Source organism: Elephas maximus, chromosome 25 (assembly GCF_024166365.1).
Source record: "Elephas maximus indicus isolate mEleMax1 chromosome 25, mEleMax1 primary haplotype, whole genome shotgun sequence".
Classification (NCBI taxonomy): Eukaryota; Metazoa; Chordata; class Mammalia; order Proboscidea; family Elephantidae; genus Elephas; species Elephas maximus.
In genome coordinates, this window is record NC_064843.1 from 12,979,374 (window position 1) to 12,995,675 (window position 16,302).

At 51.6% G+C, this 16,302-nt stretch overlaps 1 protein-coding gene across 1 annotated transcript; it reads right to left on the reverse strand.

Moving 5' to 3' along the window:
• Positions 1-3,849: 3,849 nt before the first annotated feature.
• Positions 3,850-13,473, reverse strand: TFAP2C (transcription factor AP-2 gamma). Its single transcript, XM_049869082.1, has 7 exons — positions 13,179-13,473; positions 11,152-11,637; positions 10,976-11,027; positions 9,586-9,802; positions 8,912-9,030; positions 6,784-6,928; positions 3,850-5,598 (listed from the first exon to the last, which is right to left on the reverse strand). Exons 1-7 carry the CDS (start codon positions 13,224-13,226, stop codon positions 5,313-5,315), a joined length of 1,353 nt encoding a protein of 450 aa, XP_049725039.1. The 5' UTR covers positions 13,227-13,473; the 3' UTR covers positions 3,850-5,312.
• Positions 13,474-16,302: the final 2,829 nt, after the last annotated feature.

A 16,302-nucleotide genomic window follows, 5' to 3' on the forward strand; every position in this document is an offset into this window, starting at 1 on the left:
ACTCAGAGCAAATCATATCCCCTCATGGGAAGAAGTGTGACTAAATCAAATTCTAGAACTAGAAGATCCTTGAAGGCAGTGGTTTCTAAACTCAGCTCACCATCAAGACCACCAGAAATTTGTTTTTAATAAAATACAGATTCCTGGATCCTACACCCGGAGTCTCTGATTCAGTAGGCCAAAGGCAATGGAAGGGCAGTATTTATTTTCATCCTTCCAAGTGCCTCTGATGGTCTATCTCTCAGGCTTAGCAGCCACTGCTCAGAGGGGTCAGTGTTGAACACCCAAGGTAGCCACTTAAAACAAGCAGAATTGCAGTGTGGAATAGACCTCAGAGAGTGTAGGATTTGCTTTGGATGGAGACACTGGGGTGACTTCTAAGGAGCTGACTTCCTCTGGAAAGGCCTGGTCACTGGGTGATGTGGTTGCCAGCAAGTAATGGTGCCTGTACACCAACATATTTAAGAAGGGAGACAGGAAAATCATACTTTCGTGTCACTGTGTGAAGAGCCTCCATGCTGTTAGATGCCCTGACCTGGGTGGTTGGATCAAAGAGGAAGCTTTCTCATTCTTTGTGCAGCAATGACAGCCCACATTTACAAAGAAACTCACCGAAAGATCATCAGAAGATCAAAAGAAAAAGTCCCAAGGGCCTTCAAGTCTCAGCAAAAGTGAGACAGCAAGATGCCCTCTTCAATCCACCCAACGCTCACATTCTCCCTTGTGAGAGTCCTTCCTTAAGACCAGGTTCTCTCCTTGAAAAATGTTGGGCAAGTGCTGTGACACATGTCATGAAAACACACCAAGATCTGACCTTGGAAACATTCTAAACAAAGCTAGCTCTTGGACAGGCCCCTGGAATTATGCCTTTCAACTATACTCCATTTTCACTCTTTTCTTCTACCCACCTACCCCATCAAGATGTTATCTAAAGGAAGCAGGGAAATTAGTGTTTATCATGATGTCAAAAAATAAGTGAACCTTCCATGAAACTCTGGGCTCTAATGTAATAGGAATTTTTAAAAATACAAGGTCAAGTTTGTTCTTGCAGAAGATTATATTCCATGGTCTAGCAAAGACTTCCAAGGTGTGGCCCACCTTGCAGCAGTATGGGGCTTGGGCATGGTACCAGTGTAGGTGACAAGACCAGGAAGAGGTCAGGCTTTGGTGGTTCCAAGTGTCACCAACCCTCCCAGGGGGTGGCCTGTTGGTCTCAGAGAAGCAAATGAAGCCTGATTACTGGAAGAGAAATTCAAGGTACAGCAACTATATCATCAAGGAGCAACAGCTACAGTGCTCCTGGCAAGAGCACAACCATGTACTACAGCCTGGAAATGTCGAAAGCAAACCTTCCTTATCTCCAACTGAGGAGAAAATCCTCACCGCCCACTGTGCTCAGCTGACACAAGAAGACATTTGCTAAGGGTCACTGCCATGCCAGGAGCAACTGAAAGCTCCATGGCCTGTAAAACACACTTCAAGGGACCCCAGGCTGTTCTCCCCAGGCCTGTGTTGGCTACTGCAAACCATCTGCACCTACTTGGAAAGGAAGGCAAATTAAGCAGCCACCCCTGCACATACCAGCAAAAGGAAAGACGGGAGGAAGCCTCCCAGCCCTTGGAACTTACAGCAGTGTCTACAGGGATTCACAACAGCTGGGAACCAAAAAGTAGAGCCAGTGGGGCTCCAGAATCTCAGCCGCTGCCCGAGCCTGAAGAGTTTTTGTCTTCTCACCCGTCCATGACCCGCTACCTCTTTTTTTTTTTTAACTTTCAGACACAGGAACTTTAGGTCTCAGAGCTTACCCTGACACTAGACAGCGCCTCCTCATAAGACAAGAATGACGACCGTTGTTTTGGAATCATTTCAAATAAGAAACAGACTCATCTCACCCCTTTCCTTCCCCACAACTTAAATTGGGTGCACATGGAAGGTAAGACAGCCATGAAGTACTACGGTCACCTGGACAACGGCTTAAGGGTGCTGTCTGTGGGGCAGGAGGAGCCAGGCACCCACAGGCAACTCTCCAATGCACACACTGCCATCCTGCTGCCGAGTCTCTTACATAAGTGGACTCAAGACGGCACTGCCTTCAGACAATTGATGGGTTTTCTTTCAGTGCAACCAGAAAAAAAAGAAAAAAATGCAGCTGTTTCTCCCAGAGGGCAAAGACTTTGGAGCAAGTCCCGTGTGTTAATAAGAACCAAGCCCAGTTTGTCTAACAGCTCACGTGCAACCTGGGGCAAGCAGGAGGGTCCGGTTCAGGCGGCAGGATGAGATGCCCACTGATGTGGGGGCTTGCAACATAACCATCCATGTCCATGAGAAGCACCGGTCTACCAGCCTCAGAGTCCCTCCTCCATCCAGCAGCCAGGGGCTGGAAGTGCTCAAAGGACAGGGTACCCTTCTCACAAATAAACAAGAGCTGAACTGAAAACGAGAGGCTCGGTGTTTTCGTAGGGCCCTCTCAAGGATGCTTGGGGAGAGCTGTTTTGGGTGGCATCAAGTCAGAGGCATTAGGAAATACCAGTTACTGTGTACCGGGCCCAGCAAATCCGTGGACTTCCGGGGGAAGGAGGATCATGGCGAGCTGAGCAAGGATCCAGGCAACAGGCCCCGCTTATGACTCACTTCAATCCTTGGTTGACTTTGGGGTGCTTCCAGCACATTGTCTGCGCTGCAATTCGGCACAGCTCCTAAAAGCGACTGTAGTGCAAAAGCAAGTTAAGATGCTGATAATATAGTTCTTTCTCCTTCAGGCCTTTGCTCCCATAACTTCCTTTTAACACCTCATGTCTCAAGTCTTGATTGAGAAATAACTGCCAACCTAAGACCTCTTTTCACTGCTCTAAAACAAGGCAATTGTGATCTTGACATATCCACCAGATAAATCCAACTTAATGGGAATGTTCAGTGGCCAAGGACAAGCTGCCAAGAGCAAAGTATTAGGTCGGCAGTGTTTAAATTACTTAATAACACTCAATGCCAACACGAAGTCAGGAATTGCTGAGCACTGGGGAGAATTATGAATTAAGGATTATGAGACTGTAGTTGAAGCCACAGCCTTATCCAAAGTGGAAAATCCGTTTGCTCCCACTTCCCTTTGAAGCCCGGCCACTCAAGCCAATCTATAAACATATCATTTCCTGGAGGGTGTGCCAGGCCACTTCAGCCTGAAATCAAGTATCTGCAGCGTGCATCCAAGATCTTTACAAACATCCAGAGAGAACAGAACCCCTGCCAGACTCCTCTCCTCTGGAAGTCGACTACAAAGACCCATATCTGATTGACCCAAAGATGATTAGCGTGCCCTGGACAGATGCACGCTCTCATGCTTCCAAAGATGGAGTTTCGATTAATTGGAAACACCCATACCCTCCACCTTCACTGTTCACATCTCATTGAATGCCATGTCTTCCTAAGGAGTCTTCCCAAACAGTATCTAAAATCGCTCTTCCATTTCCATTCTCAAAATTTTCAGGTGTCAACTTGACCATAATCACAGAGTGATATTTCTCCATAGGGTCACCTTACATGTGAGAGTTTATCCCAAAAAGTTTGGTCCTTCTCAGTGTCCGTAAACTGCCCCCCACACATTCCCCAACACTCCCAGGGGTGGGGAAAATTGTACTAAATGTAACTGAGAGCCACTGATGATCATCTAGGGATCTGGGACAAGAGAGCGGTCTCGACAGGCAAAGAAAATGAAACTTCAAATTTCCTGCAGTGCCCAGCTTCGCTGCTCAATCCTATTAACTACGTCACAACCATAATCCATAAATCAGGTCTGTCACGATTCCACTCATTTTAGAGACTTAAAAAAAATTAAGTTATAGCCAGATTTTCACAGATTCTATCGAGAATACTTTTATTATACAGATTACCATATACACAGCAGAATTATTTGGGAACATTTACAGCCAAAGAGTGCAGTTCCAAAACCTGTTTCATCCACACTTGCGCCGTACCACACACTCATTTCAGGGTTCAGCCCCAACAGGAAGCAGACACAAAGTTACTGCTTTGTGAACAGCTTCAATTAAATAGAATCTTCCGTGTCTAGAGCAGAGCTCGATACCCTCTTAATTCTTAATACCCTGTGTACACACGAAGAAAACCTGAAGATGTGCTACAGAATACCCCGACACCTTTAAAAGGGAATATTAAAATCGAATCCCATTTCTCAAAAAAGTCATAAGAAGTTCACCAGTATTTACAAGACCCCATTAAATTATGCATAAATAAAATCTGTACAGCCATCGCAGTTTCTCAACATACCGAGTCACCACGGGGACTTGGGGACAAAACAGGCAACAACAAAATGCCAAGTTTACTCTAAAAACCAAGATCTGAAATAAATAGGCAAATAAAGCTTCAGTACCTGAAAGGAACATGTCATTTCAAAGAAGTCTCCCATTTAAAGAGTTAACTTTACAGAGCTCAAAAAAATAAAAACAAAAAAAAAGAGAAACAGAAAAAACACCACCTTCAGCAGGCTGTTTCTATAAGTTTTCTAAAACACGAAGGCCCCCTTTGAACAAGAAGTGGAAAGTGTCAAATACCACCGACTAACTAGTTGCTAAGAAGAGAAGGACATCTTGCCTGATAAAGTAGAGGGTCAGGGAAAAAGAGGAAGGCCCTCAACGAGATGGACTGACACAGTGGCCGCAACAACGGGCTCACGCAGAGCAACACCTGGGAGGTTGGCACAGGACCGGGCAGCGTCTCATGCTGTTGTCCACGGGGCGTTACGAGGCTCGAATTGACTCAACAACACCTAATAACAAGAAGACAGGGCTTTTGCCTCCTAGTGCAGGATTTGACATCTGAAGAAGTAAACTTCTAAGATAAATATTGAGTGAGCTCCAAAAGCAGCCATTGCCTTAAAAGGCATAAAAAAAAAAAAAGTTATTGTTGATCTAACCCACATCGATTTGGCATTTCAACAGTTAAGTCTGTGGTTCTTGTTAACCGAGGGAATTAATTTAAAGGATTTATCTAAAACTGTAGCACCACTTTCAGAGACTGGAAGAATAGGGTTCAAAACACATAAAAAATAAAAGCTTAACAGAAGCAAGGAACGGTACTTGGTCACCTTCTGTAACTTGTCCCAAACTGGAAGACTTCTGCGCTAGAGAAACAACGAAAAAAATCCGGTGGGCATGTAAAAAAAAAAAAAAAAAATCACTGCCAATCCAGAAATCAACAGTAAGGTCGGTAACAAACTGTCCCCCAAGGCAAGAGGGATTCCCGGTCCGACGACCGATGTCACTGTCCTTTTCTTTTCTTGGTCTCTTTGTTCAAGGCCCATTTCATTTCCTGTGCTTCTCCATTTTCTCCAGGGTTTTGTTGGAGTCGGCTGGGCTCTGGTCTCCGGGGTTCATGTAAGATTTGTCTATTACAATCAGAGCTTCTTTGATGTAATTCTGTGCAGCAGACATGGCGGCGCATATGGCCTGGCTGCCAAAACCGTGGGTAATCAAGCTGAAATGAGACAGGCAGTTCTGTATGTTCGTCTCTAAGACCGGGGTGGGCCGGCTGTTCCCGTTGGGCGTTCGGTCTTGAGTGAGAAGGTCTGTGAATTCTTTACACACTTGTCTGTGAAGGGTCAAAAGACAGGTGAGCTGCAACTAGCGAGGGTACAGAGCAAGGTACCCCAAAATAACCCCTAAGAGACAGTCAGGGTTTTTGGACTGAGCCAATAAAGTGGAACTTAAACCTAACAGTAATAAGCTACAAGGAGCCCTGGTAGTGCAATGGTTAAGCACTCGACTGCTGACAGAAAGGTTGGCAACTGAACCCACCCAGCAGCTCTGCAGCTAAAAGACCTGGCAATGTGCTCTTGTAAAGACCACAGTCTAGAAAACCCTATGGGGCAGTTCCACTCTGTTACATGGGGTTACTAGGAGTTGAAAACGACTCCAGGGCATCCAACAAAAAATAAGCTAACTGTTGGACTTAACTGCTATTACATGCTAGGTACTGAACTAAGCTCTTTTCCAGCACTGTCTTATTTAATCCTCACTACAATTAGAACAGATAAAAAGATTAACCCCAGTCAACTGGTCAATGTCACCAGGAATGGAAGCGATGGGGGTTAGGATTTGAACTCAGGAAAATGCACTCCAGAAGTTAAGGGAAACCAAGGGATAGTCGCTTACTTTGGTACAAGTTGGCTCCAATAAATAAACTCAGCCAAGAACTGGCTGGAAGAGTCTGGAGAATCCCACATTCCCCTGAGACCCACTCTCTTTAGAAAGATGGGTTCACTGGGCTTCCTTTTGCCCATTTCATGACTTGACCAGTTCTGCCTTGTTTCCCATCCTTTTAAAATCCATCTGGTGTCGGTCTCCAAGAGAAACTCCGCAGCTCTCAGTAGCTGTGGAGACGTTGAAGTTGTCTACATGCCACCTATAAACCCATTCGAGGTCATTACATTTAAAAACCAAAGTTTCATTACCCAGAAACAAAAGGCATGCAATCTTTCTTTACTGAGCGTTACAAAACAAATCATTTCCAACACATTTTTGTGTTGAAAGGGTAAAAACTCTTTTGAGCTGAAGAGCTAAGCAGCTCAGACAACGTTCATCACAGAGCAACGCACACACAACTCTGCATATTAGACGTATTTGAATTTTTAAAAGAAGTCCTTTGCAATGTTTTGCTTGCCATCCTAATTTCACAACTATTTCTTTTTTTGAGTACCAGGGACTGGGCTGATCCTTGAACTCCAAGGTCTGGGGCATTAAGAAGAAGCCATCAAATTGAAGTTGGGAGACTTACTGGGCCGCCAGCAGCATGTTCTTCCGAGTTGCCATCTCGTTTCGCCCTCCTAGATGCGGTCGGGTTAAGTATTCGGCCACTGGTTTACTAGGAAACTCGGCTTCGCAGACATACGCAAAGTCTCGGGCCAAATGAACGGCTTCACCTAAAATAATCAGCAGTGGCAAAGGGGTTTAGAATAGCTGTGGTCACCACCCACCAAATTCTTTTTCCTCTTTTCCTCCTAATTGTCTACCACTCACACTTTGCATTCAAAAATGAAATCACATACTGGGCTAACCATTCAGCTAGTCGGTAGAACTTCCTGGGTGTTGAATGGGACAGTTATACAGGAGAAAGACCCCGAAAACTTTTAACTCTAGTTGAACAATTCTAACCATTCGCCTGTCCATACAGATGACCCCGAGGCAAACCCAGGTTTTCTTGCAATAAAATATTATCGGTGTGGGAAATTCCCGGGAGATGAGCATGTTGGACAAAAAGCAAACTGGTCACTATTAGAAAAAAAAAATCTTTGATAATAGGAAAGTGTTTTACACAGTGCTTTCTTTTTCGAACTGGCAGAAAGGCTTCTAGGTGCTCTATACCGAAGGGAACCAGGTCTCCAGTGTTTATGAAAGCCAGGAAAAAGGTAGTTTCATACTGGAAATGTTAAGAGCCCCAACCACCAACTTGGGCTGCCCATCCAAAAGTCCATGAGTTCGAGCAAACTCATCCTCTACCAGAAGTATCCTTCCCTGGCTCCAGCACTGCAAGACTGGTAGAGCTTTCCAAAAAGCCCGACAGTGAGGGCCCCAGACTTTCTGAATGAGAATCTGAGGGCCATTGTTGCCGCACACTTTCTTATTCAAGCACTCCTGAGCCACATTTATGCAGCCGGGCACAGAACCCACCATTCTCCATGCAGGACAGCTGTTCTCTAACAGGCAGCTCCTTTCTCCTCGCCCTGACCTCCAGAGACACTCGTAAAAAGGTAGGCAGGGACCTTGCCAAGTTTTTTAGCACAGCAGTCACGCCATCAGCCCAGGAAAGAAAGTGTTCAAAAGAAAAGATTGCGTGGCTACCCGAGACCACTTCTCATTGGCTCTCCCGCCCACAGCAAGAGCCCAGCGATGAGCTGATTGGGCCAGGTGCTTAGAGATTGCTCAAGGTTTTAGAAGTTTCTGTTGGACTCCATCTTCCTGTGTACACTAACGAGGCACTTTGCTTACCTTTTTTAAAAAAATTTGTTTTCCTTTTCCCTCACCCCCTCTTTTCAAAGTTGTATTGCCAGCATCAAGATTACATTGGAGGTTGTGGGGGGCAGTGTGCCTCCATTCCAGAAATATCCTGCAATCCTTAAACTCATGGCTGTTGAGTCGATTCCAACTCATAGCAGGGCCAGAGTTCCATTAGCTTTTCTTTCTTTAATGGAGGGAAAGGAAACCCTGGTGGAGCAGTGGTTAAGAGCTACAGCTGCGAACCAAAAGCGGTCAGCAGTTTAAATCTACCAGGCACTAGTTGGGAACTGTACAGGGCAGTTTTACTCTGTCCTGTAGGGTCGCTATGAGTCGGAATTGACTTGATGGCAATGGGTTTGGTTTTTTTCTCTTAACTGACCACTCTCCCAATATTCAAAGGACCCCTGGTGGTACAATGGTTAAGCACTCGGCTGCTGACTGAAAGGCTGGTGGTTTGAACCCACTCAGCAGTTCTGCGGAAGAAAGACCTAGAGATCTGCTTCCATAAAGGTTACAGCCTGAAAACTGTAGGGGGGCAGTTCTACTCTGTCACATGGGGTTGCTAGGAGTCGGAATCGACTTGTGGACACACCCAACAACATCCCAATATCCTACCAAGCACTGCCATTCAACAGGAAACGTCTTAACACCTCTATCGGCACTGAAGTTAGGGAAACCAGCGTCCTTTTCACACTGACTTTCTGGGGAACCCAGGATACTCAAGTAGTCAGATGTTAAACTGCTAGCTTATTCGATAAAGTTCTTGTGATTTCTTGTAATGAATTTATTAAGAATTCAATTGCGTTCGGCTGTTTCAAGGGTTCTTTTAGCTTTTTTTAATAAAGGTATTAAAAACACAGCACAAATTAAAAACAAGACCAAACAAACAAAAATAAAACCCCACTGACCTTCTACTAGGGAAGTCAGGAGGGTCACGTGAGCAGCTTTCCGTCGGCCGGCTGGAAGATTTAACCCAATCTTGTCCAACTTCTCCCGCAATGATCGGCCCCCATTCTTGGATTTGGCTCTGGGGAACAGAAAGTAGACTCTGGTTGCTTTCTCTAGAAACCACACTTGGAAACTAAATTCCCAAAGTGCCACTGTCGAAACGGAAGTTAATGAGACAACTACATTACGTGGATCGAATGATACAAGGGTTCTTTTTCAAGGTATCCCTGTAAAATTAAAAACCCCTTCCTAGCCTCCACATTTTTTTTAATTCACAGAACTTTGCAAGCTGTGCGGCAGTAGGTACATTTTCACTCACAGAAACTGTGGCAACCCTTCCCCTCCCCCAAAAAAAACTCCCTCGGGGGACAAAATACACCCAGATCCCCCTTCCCTTAACACAGAAGCCGCCACTGCACACTTGGATCCAAACTAACCAAATGATAATTTCTCAGTGCTGTGTTAGCACTTCCTTCTACATTTGGCACTTTCTAAAGGAGAAGAAAAGTACTAAAACTCTGAGCCTATTAGCATTCAGCGTTAGGTGCAAAAGTTACATAAATGTTAAAAATACCTCCCCAGGCCACTTATACATTGGCCTTCAGGCACCCAACCATTCTATCCCACAACGTACCTCCTGAGAACACCTCCCAGTAATGAGGCGTTCAAGCATTCAGGCGGGGACAGGCGCCGCTGGACTTCAGCAACGGTCACTTTGTATTTCGACGTGGAGCTGAGAAGAGACAGTCTCCCTGGGACGGAGCAGAAGACTTCGCTGGGGTTCATCACCGCCCCCACCAGCTCCTTCTGGCAGGGGAGACCCAGGGGGTTCTTGGTCATTGAAATAGGACCTAGCAATGAAGACCGGAACAAGTAGTCAGGAGAACCGCAGCCAAGGCAGGAAGAGACCTTTTCAAAACCACTAACCAAAGCCGAAAGATCTTGAACAATAAATAATGTTGGACACTGGACTGTAAATTGCAAGCAGATTTTAAACTGTAGGCTTCAAAGATAATCTAATCTGAAATTCACAGTTTAACACCTTGAGAAGTTAATTAATCAAGATCCCTAGCACTGTAGGTTTTCAGCTCCTAGCTGCTGTGAAGAGCTGTTTAATTAGAACCTGTGTCTCAGAAGACTGCTTCAGTACTAAATAAAATGGTGGGTTTTTCTCCCTCCTCACACAATGAACAACCAAAATCCTGAGGTACTTTCAGATCCCTTGCCAAAACCTTTCAGTGCAACTGATCACAGTGAATTTACAAAAACAAGCAAACCCGTATTGTTGAAAATTTACTGGGAAGTTAGTTTATTTTGCTGAGGTTTTCCTCCCCCCCTAAAAGCCGTCTTTCCCCCATCAATTCGAGCAGTTCAAATTCGAAATAACAGACCGTAACTACCTTTACTCCATCTCCTCTAACGGCCAGACTGGTAATTCCATCAGTACCTAACTTAATTTCACCAGCCACTCACTCACCAAGTAATCCAATTTTCCAAATCCCTTGCCTGATCCGGCATAAGCCCAACCTTTCCCTGATCACTCCACCCCACCGATTTCGCTCTCAGGGATGTCTATTTGCTAGGCCAAACGGCTTCAAAACTTTTCTTGCAGATCAGAATTGAGGACTCTTCCCCCAAGTCCCATCAGCCCATTCAGAACCACTCAACTGAAGATTTTAAAATAAAACCTCCGAGACTTATCTCTAAGATTGCAAAAGCACTTAGAGGAGGTGAGAGAAAACTATGAAGTGACAAATACAGAGAGAAAAATATTCTCCTTTAATTCCAAAACCCCTTGTAAGAGAACCAACCAGCATCCTTTTCCCTCTAGATTGGGAAATCTCTCTTTTCTCAACTTCTAAAACCTACTTTTCTTGACGTCCCTCTCACCATTCCCTTCCCTCACAAATGTTCCAAGCCCACCACCAAGTTCCCTTATCTTTCCAACAAGCTAATGACTTCAGAGCAGTCAAGTACAAGTTGTGGCCCAAGGTGGGGGAGGGGGTGGAAGCGGAACTACTCACCTTTGCGAATGACCGTTTGATCGTGCAAAAGCAGATGCTGGTCGTCGACACTCTGGGGGAGAAACGACAAAGTTTCTGCTAGGTGTGGGGAGTCTGGCCAGGTGTTGGGTGGAGGTGGGGAGGGGCAGGGGGCAAACACTCCCAGCAGGAGGGGCCAGGAGCCAAGGCGCGCTCACCTGCACCTCCTCCATCTGGTGCGCCATGTCGTGGAGCCCCAGGTTCTCTGCCAGGCCCGCGGCGTCCAGGGCGTGCGCGTGCGGCAGCAGCAGGTCGGAGCGGCGGTAGGCCTCTCTGCGGGTGCCCACGGCGCCGCCCTCCAGCCCTGAGAGGTGGGGCAGCAGGCCCGCTGGGCGCCCGTGGTGCGAGGGCAGGCCGGCGCCCTCCTGGCCCTGGCGACCCGGCCAGGCCTGCTGCTGGCTGCCGGTGGGCGCCGGCTGGTGCAGCGGGTTGATCGCGGCGGCGTACGCTTCTCCGAGGTGCGAGTAGGGGTCGGCCGACTGCGAGTAAGCCAGCTGCTGGTAGGGAGGTGGGAAGTACGGGGGAGGCTGGTATTCGGCGACTCCGGTATGGGAGAGGGGTGGTGCGGGGCTGTAGAGGTGCTGCCCGGCCGAGGAGAGGGGCGGGAGGCGCGGGTTCCCATTGCTGCTCGCATCGTGGCGATCCTGGGGGAGAAACAGACGACCCGGTTAGTACGAACCCCGGCTACTGCGAACGAGCAGCCGCCGCGCGAAGCCGTGCGATCCCGACCCCGGGGCACATGGCCCCGGGGAGTTCGTTGAAACCACGCGTTCGCGGCGGAAGGGAAGGCTGCTGAGGCCTGCAGGAAGGAGTCCTCAAAGCTCGGCGCCGACGGTCTGGGCGCTCGGACCCCCGGGGCGCTCGGAGGAGCCAGGTCCGCGCCCCAGGCCTTCGGCTCGACGAGCCGGAGAGCCGAGGAAGAAGGCGGTCCGCGGCGCACCTGAGGCAGCGCGTGCTCGCTCACCAGCCCACACATGTCGGTGCAGCGCGAAAGGAAGCTGCGGCCGGGAATAATGCGTGCCGCGCGGGACATGCGCGCTTCCCCGCCCCAGGGACCCTCCCTTCCACACCCCCAGGACAAAGACCTCCGGGAGGGCGACGCGCCCAGATACAGCCTACCACCCAGCACCGCCCGTGGGACTTGGGTGGGACCGCGCCGCAGCCAGGGCTGCACTCCCTGCGACCCTTGCTCGGGCCAAGTGAGGGTCTGGAGCGAGACCGCCCTGCCCGGCTCCGGCCAGTGTCCTCGCACATCGGGGTGCAGCGGGAGAATCGAGGACCCTCAAAATTGGGAAACCTTGCCTGTGCACGTCCCCTAGCCCAACGGCTGTCCGGCTTAGTTCCTAAAGGATGTCTGTCCATCTGTCCCCGGGGTCACAAGGGTGGTGGGGACCCAGGAGAAACATGGCACCGTCGCCCCCTAGCGGAAGCGTCCGGGCCTACAAGCGGGGCAGCCCTTCTAGGCCCTGGGGGTGCCTTGCGCTCCTGCGGCCGGAGCTGGGCTCCCTCTCACTGCGCCCTGGCGCTCGCCGCACGCTGTCTGCGTCTTCTTCCTCTTCCCGCTCGCCGCCTCCCTCCCTCCCTCCCTTCTTCCCTCCCACTCTCCGAAACTCTAGCTCAACCTGTCGGACAGGCTGGAGCACTCGTGAGCGCACGGCCCCATCTGGCCTCAGTCCCCCCCAGCACTTCCCAGCCCCCACTTCTCTTGAAAGTCAAACTTCTGTTGTTTTCTTCTTTCCCCGAGGAGGTAGAGGGGCAGGTGACAAGCCCGCCTTGGAAGAAGACTCCGCAGGTGTCGCCAGGTCACCTCGTTTGACCCCTTTGGACGGAGATTTCATGCGTAAAAGCCACGTCTAAGGGTTGCACACGGGGCGCTCTTCCGAGAAAACGGGAAGGGCTGTTTTACTTCTCAGGAAAGCTACCGGTAAACTTTGGGAGTGGGACCTGCCATTCTCTTTCTAGCCCCTTTCCGATGGCTGGATATTTAGGAAAAGACCCGAAGCAAGAAGGGGTGCCGGAGACGTGGGCGGAGGGGTGACCGGAAGGGTAGACCCCCCCCCCGTCCCACCGAGAAGTGGCGGCCGGCGCCTCCTCGCTGCTCCTACGCCCTTGGCCCAGACCTCGGTGCAGTGGCTCTGCCACCCGACTGTGTCGGGCCGAGCTGCGCCCCTGCACCCCTGCTCACCTCGCAGTCCTCTTCATACTTGACATTATCTGTTATTTTCCACAACATGGCGTCCGGCGTCCCCCAAAACAGTCGCCAGTTAAATCCAGGTTCCCCCCACCCCCCGACCGGTAAATCCAATATCGGGGTCACGTTGGCCAGGCGTCTGCCACCGCCCCCGCAGCGCTCGGGCCTCGCTGTCCCGGTCACTGAACGCTCATCGGCGGCTCCGCGAGCGTAGATGCTGCCGCCGCGAGTGTAGACCCTGCTGCCGTGGACCGTGAAGGCCGGGCCTGTGCGGTCTGTCCCGGCGATAGCCGGGGGACCCGGGCGCCTTAATGAGAAGGAAATTATCATAACTCCTCCCTGGGGGCCGGCGCAAGGTCCGGGCGCAGGGCGGGGCAGCCCCCAACCAGTCGCAGGCTAGCTCCGCCTCGCATCCCCGGCTGGCGCCGCGCCGAGCCCCACACTGCGTGGGGTCCGGGGGGGTTGGAGAGGCTGCACCTAGGTGAAAGCCTACTAGGCCGGGGCCCCCCCGACGCGCCTTCCATCTCTCACCCCCCATCCTATACGCACCTGAGATTGGCAAACTGGGGACCCGACTCCTAATACCTTCGAGCCCCTCTTCGCCTAAAGCGCCTTCTCCCACTCTCCAAAAGAAGGATTTGACCTGGGGTTATAGACCCGGCGTTCGGGGGAGGGTGTCTCAACAACTGGGGTCCCCTTAGCTCCCCCAACGCATCCCACCCCATCTGTCCCATGGAGACATAGGTTTGGGATAGGGATAGGGCAGCCAGAGCCCCAACCCGCCCAGTGGCGCCCCCTTCCGACCGCGCCCCCCGCGAACGCAGCCCTCCGCCAGGGTGGGGGCGGGAGACCTAGGGTGTCTGCCACAAGCGCCTCAAGCCAGCTGGCCGCGGGACCCGCCCCAAAGTCAAAGTCGGCTGCGTTTGCTGTTTCCCGCAGCTGCGTCTCCGGCGGCTGCTTGCGCCGGGCGTGAGGGGCAGGGGTGCCCGCGCGCCCTCGCCAGCTCTGCCCTGCCCAGCCCGGCCCAGCTCGGGTCCGTAGCTGCTCCGGTGGGCAGGCACTGGAAGCTCCGCTCGCCGAGGAAAAGAGGTGCGGGGCAGCGCAAACCCCGAGCGCCACTAGCGGAGGGGGGCCTGGGGAGAGGTCCCCAAGCTGGCAAGGTAGGCACGCCCGTTCCAGAGGTGGAGGCAGAAAACGAAACTTCCTCTCCCATAAATGCTGTCTCCCACAATATGTACTTTCCACTCACACTTGAAAACAACGCTCAGTGTTGATTTTTAAAAGTTTCAGAAACGAAATCCATTGACCCGAATATTATAATTGATTTTTTTCATTGCAAGAGCAAAGTCGCTAATTCTCGAGGGCGAATTTTGTTGGGGCGTCCCAACTGGTCCCCGGAGCTGGATTTAAACAAATGAGGGGAGCAGAAGAGGAACTGTTTCGATTTGATTCCGAATCCGATGTTGCAATAATCAATACCTCTGCACGGAGCTTCCGGCCTGGAGTGGACGCACCTCTCGCTCCCCACTCACAGATGATGGCAGCCACCTCCCCCCCACCTCCTCCGCGGGTTTCTGCTTGAACTTTATAGCATTTCTTTAGTCTCAGAGGGGCCTCAAATAAAAGAAGAACTAAAATTAAAACAGGCGTCCTCCAAGAGCAGCGTCCTCCCTGCTCGTAGCAGCCAAGATCCAAGATGACAATTCCGGCCACATACACGGGAGAGCAAGCCCTGGAAGGGAAACCATCTGGGGGCTTTTCGGGCCAAGAACGTCTGCAGAGATTTGCACTAAGTACGAAGGGCAGTCTATTTAAAAGACGCGCACAGGACCCCTGACGCCTAGCTCCAAGTCACCCGGGCCTGGAGGCAAAATAAACAACCGCAGAAGCGGCGCTACTGGTTTGGGGGGCTGGCTCCGAAGGGGAGGGGAAGGCGCTGTGCAATGAGAGAATTAGACCCCGCTGCCGCAGGCACGCTCGCACCCCAGACTTGTAAGACTGGGGCCCCTGCTCTCCTCAAGAGGCTGTGAGGCCGCCTTTGGGTGCCCCAGATCCCCGGACCCCGGCGCGGAGCTTCTCTCCACGTTGGGCCCTCTCGCCCCAGGTTGGAAGCCAGTCTGGGGTGCGGCTGGACAAGTAGACTCCTCCGTGCCAACACTCTACCCCAGGCAGGAGCGTGCCACCCCCACCCCAGGCCCTGGCTGTTCTTCCTTCCTTCCCGCAGCTGCGTTCGCCGGAGCCACCCGCAGGGATGGAGATTCTCCTCGCCCGGGGGCGTCCAAGGCGGAAGGGTGCTGATGGGCCCGGAGGGTCTGCATGCCTCGGATCGGGGAGGCCCAGGAGCCTAGAGGCTTCAGAATCGCTGGTCAAAGTCCATTCATTCCTAAGGCGGCGTCTTGGGCCACAGAGCTGCCTCCTCTCCACTGGCCACGCGCCGGGTGGAGGGCGACCTCTGCTCTCTCGATGGGGTGCTTGCCCCGCGCGAGAACGCTGCACCAGAGAGGTAGCGCTGCATGCGTACGAGGAACCCAGGCAAGCGCGTCCTGTTGGGGGTTCTGGAAGCCTCTGCCAAGCTTTCAGCTCAGTTTCTCGCTCAGCCGGGTGCAGGGGGCCTACGGACTAGGGTACCTTAGACAGACCCCAAATCCCCCGCCCCTCGCCCGCCGGAAAACCGCGTGGGACTGCTTGGCGGCGCCCTTAGGCAACCAGCGCCAGGGGAAGGGTGCCCCCTCTGGACCCTGGAGGCCTCGCAGCTGCCTGACTAACTGCAAGCAGGACTTAGGGGTCCCGGGGGAGCCTCCCTCCACTCCTCGGAAGCTCGCCTCTGCCGCCCCCTAGGGAGCCTGACAGCGCGCGCGCCGGCCCGGGACCCACGCCCGCAGCCCGCACCTGAGCCCCAGGATGGCCCCAGACGCCAGACAGGAGGCGACAAGGCGTCTGCAAAGGCAGCAGCGCCCGGACTGTGCGCCACCTCCAAGGAAGCGCGAGGTCGGGTACCTCTGGAAACACTACTGGTTGCCCCAGGCGGAGTCCGCCGCCGCTCCCACCCCCACCCCAGGCCAGGAAGGCGGCCGGGCGGGTAGAGCGGGATTGTGCCTGGCCCGCGGCTCTTCGTCAG

Coding starts and splice junctions, on each gene's coding strand:
- TFAP2C (XM_049869082.1), bottom strand. CDS start 13,226: ATGTTGTGGAAAATAACAGATAATGTCAAGTATGAAGAGGACTGCGAG. Junction 9,803..10,975: donor TCAAACGGTCATTCGCAAAG/GTGAGTAGTTCC, acceptor CTTCATTGCTAG/GTCCTATTTCAATGACCAAG. Junction 6,929..8,911: donor CCTGACTTCCCTAGTAGAAG/GTCAGTGGGGTT, acceptor TGATTATTTTAG/GTGAAGCCGTTCATTTGGCC.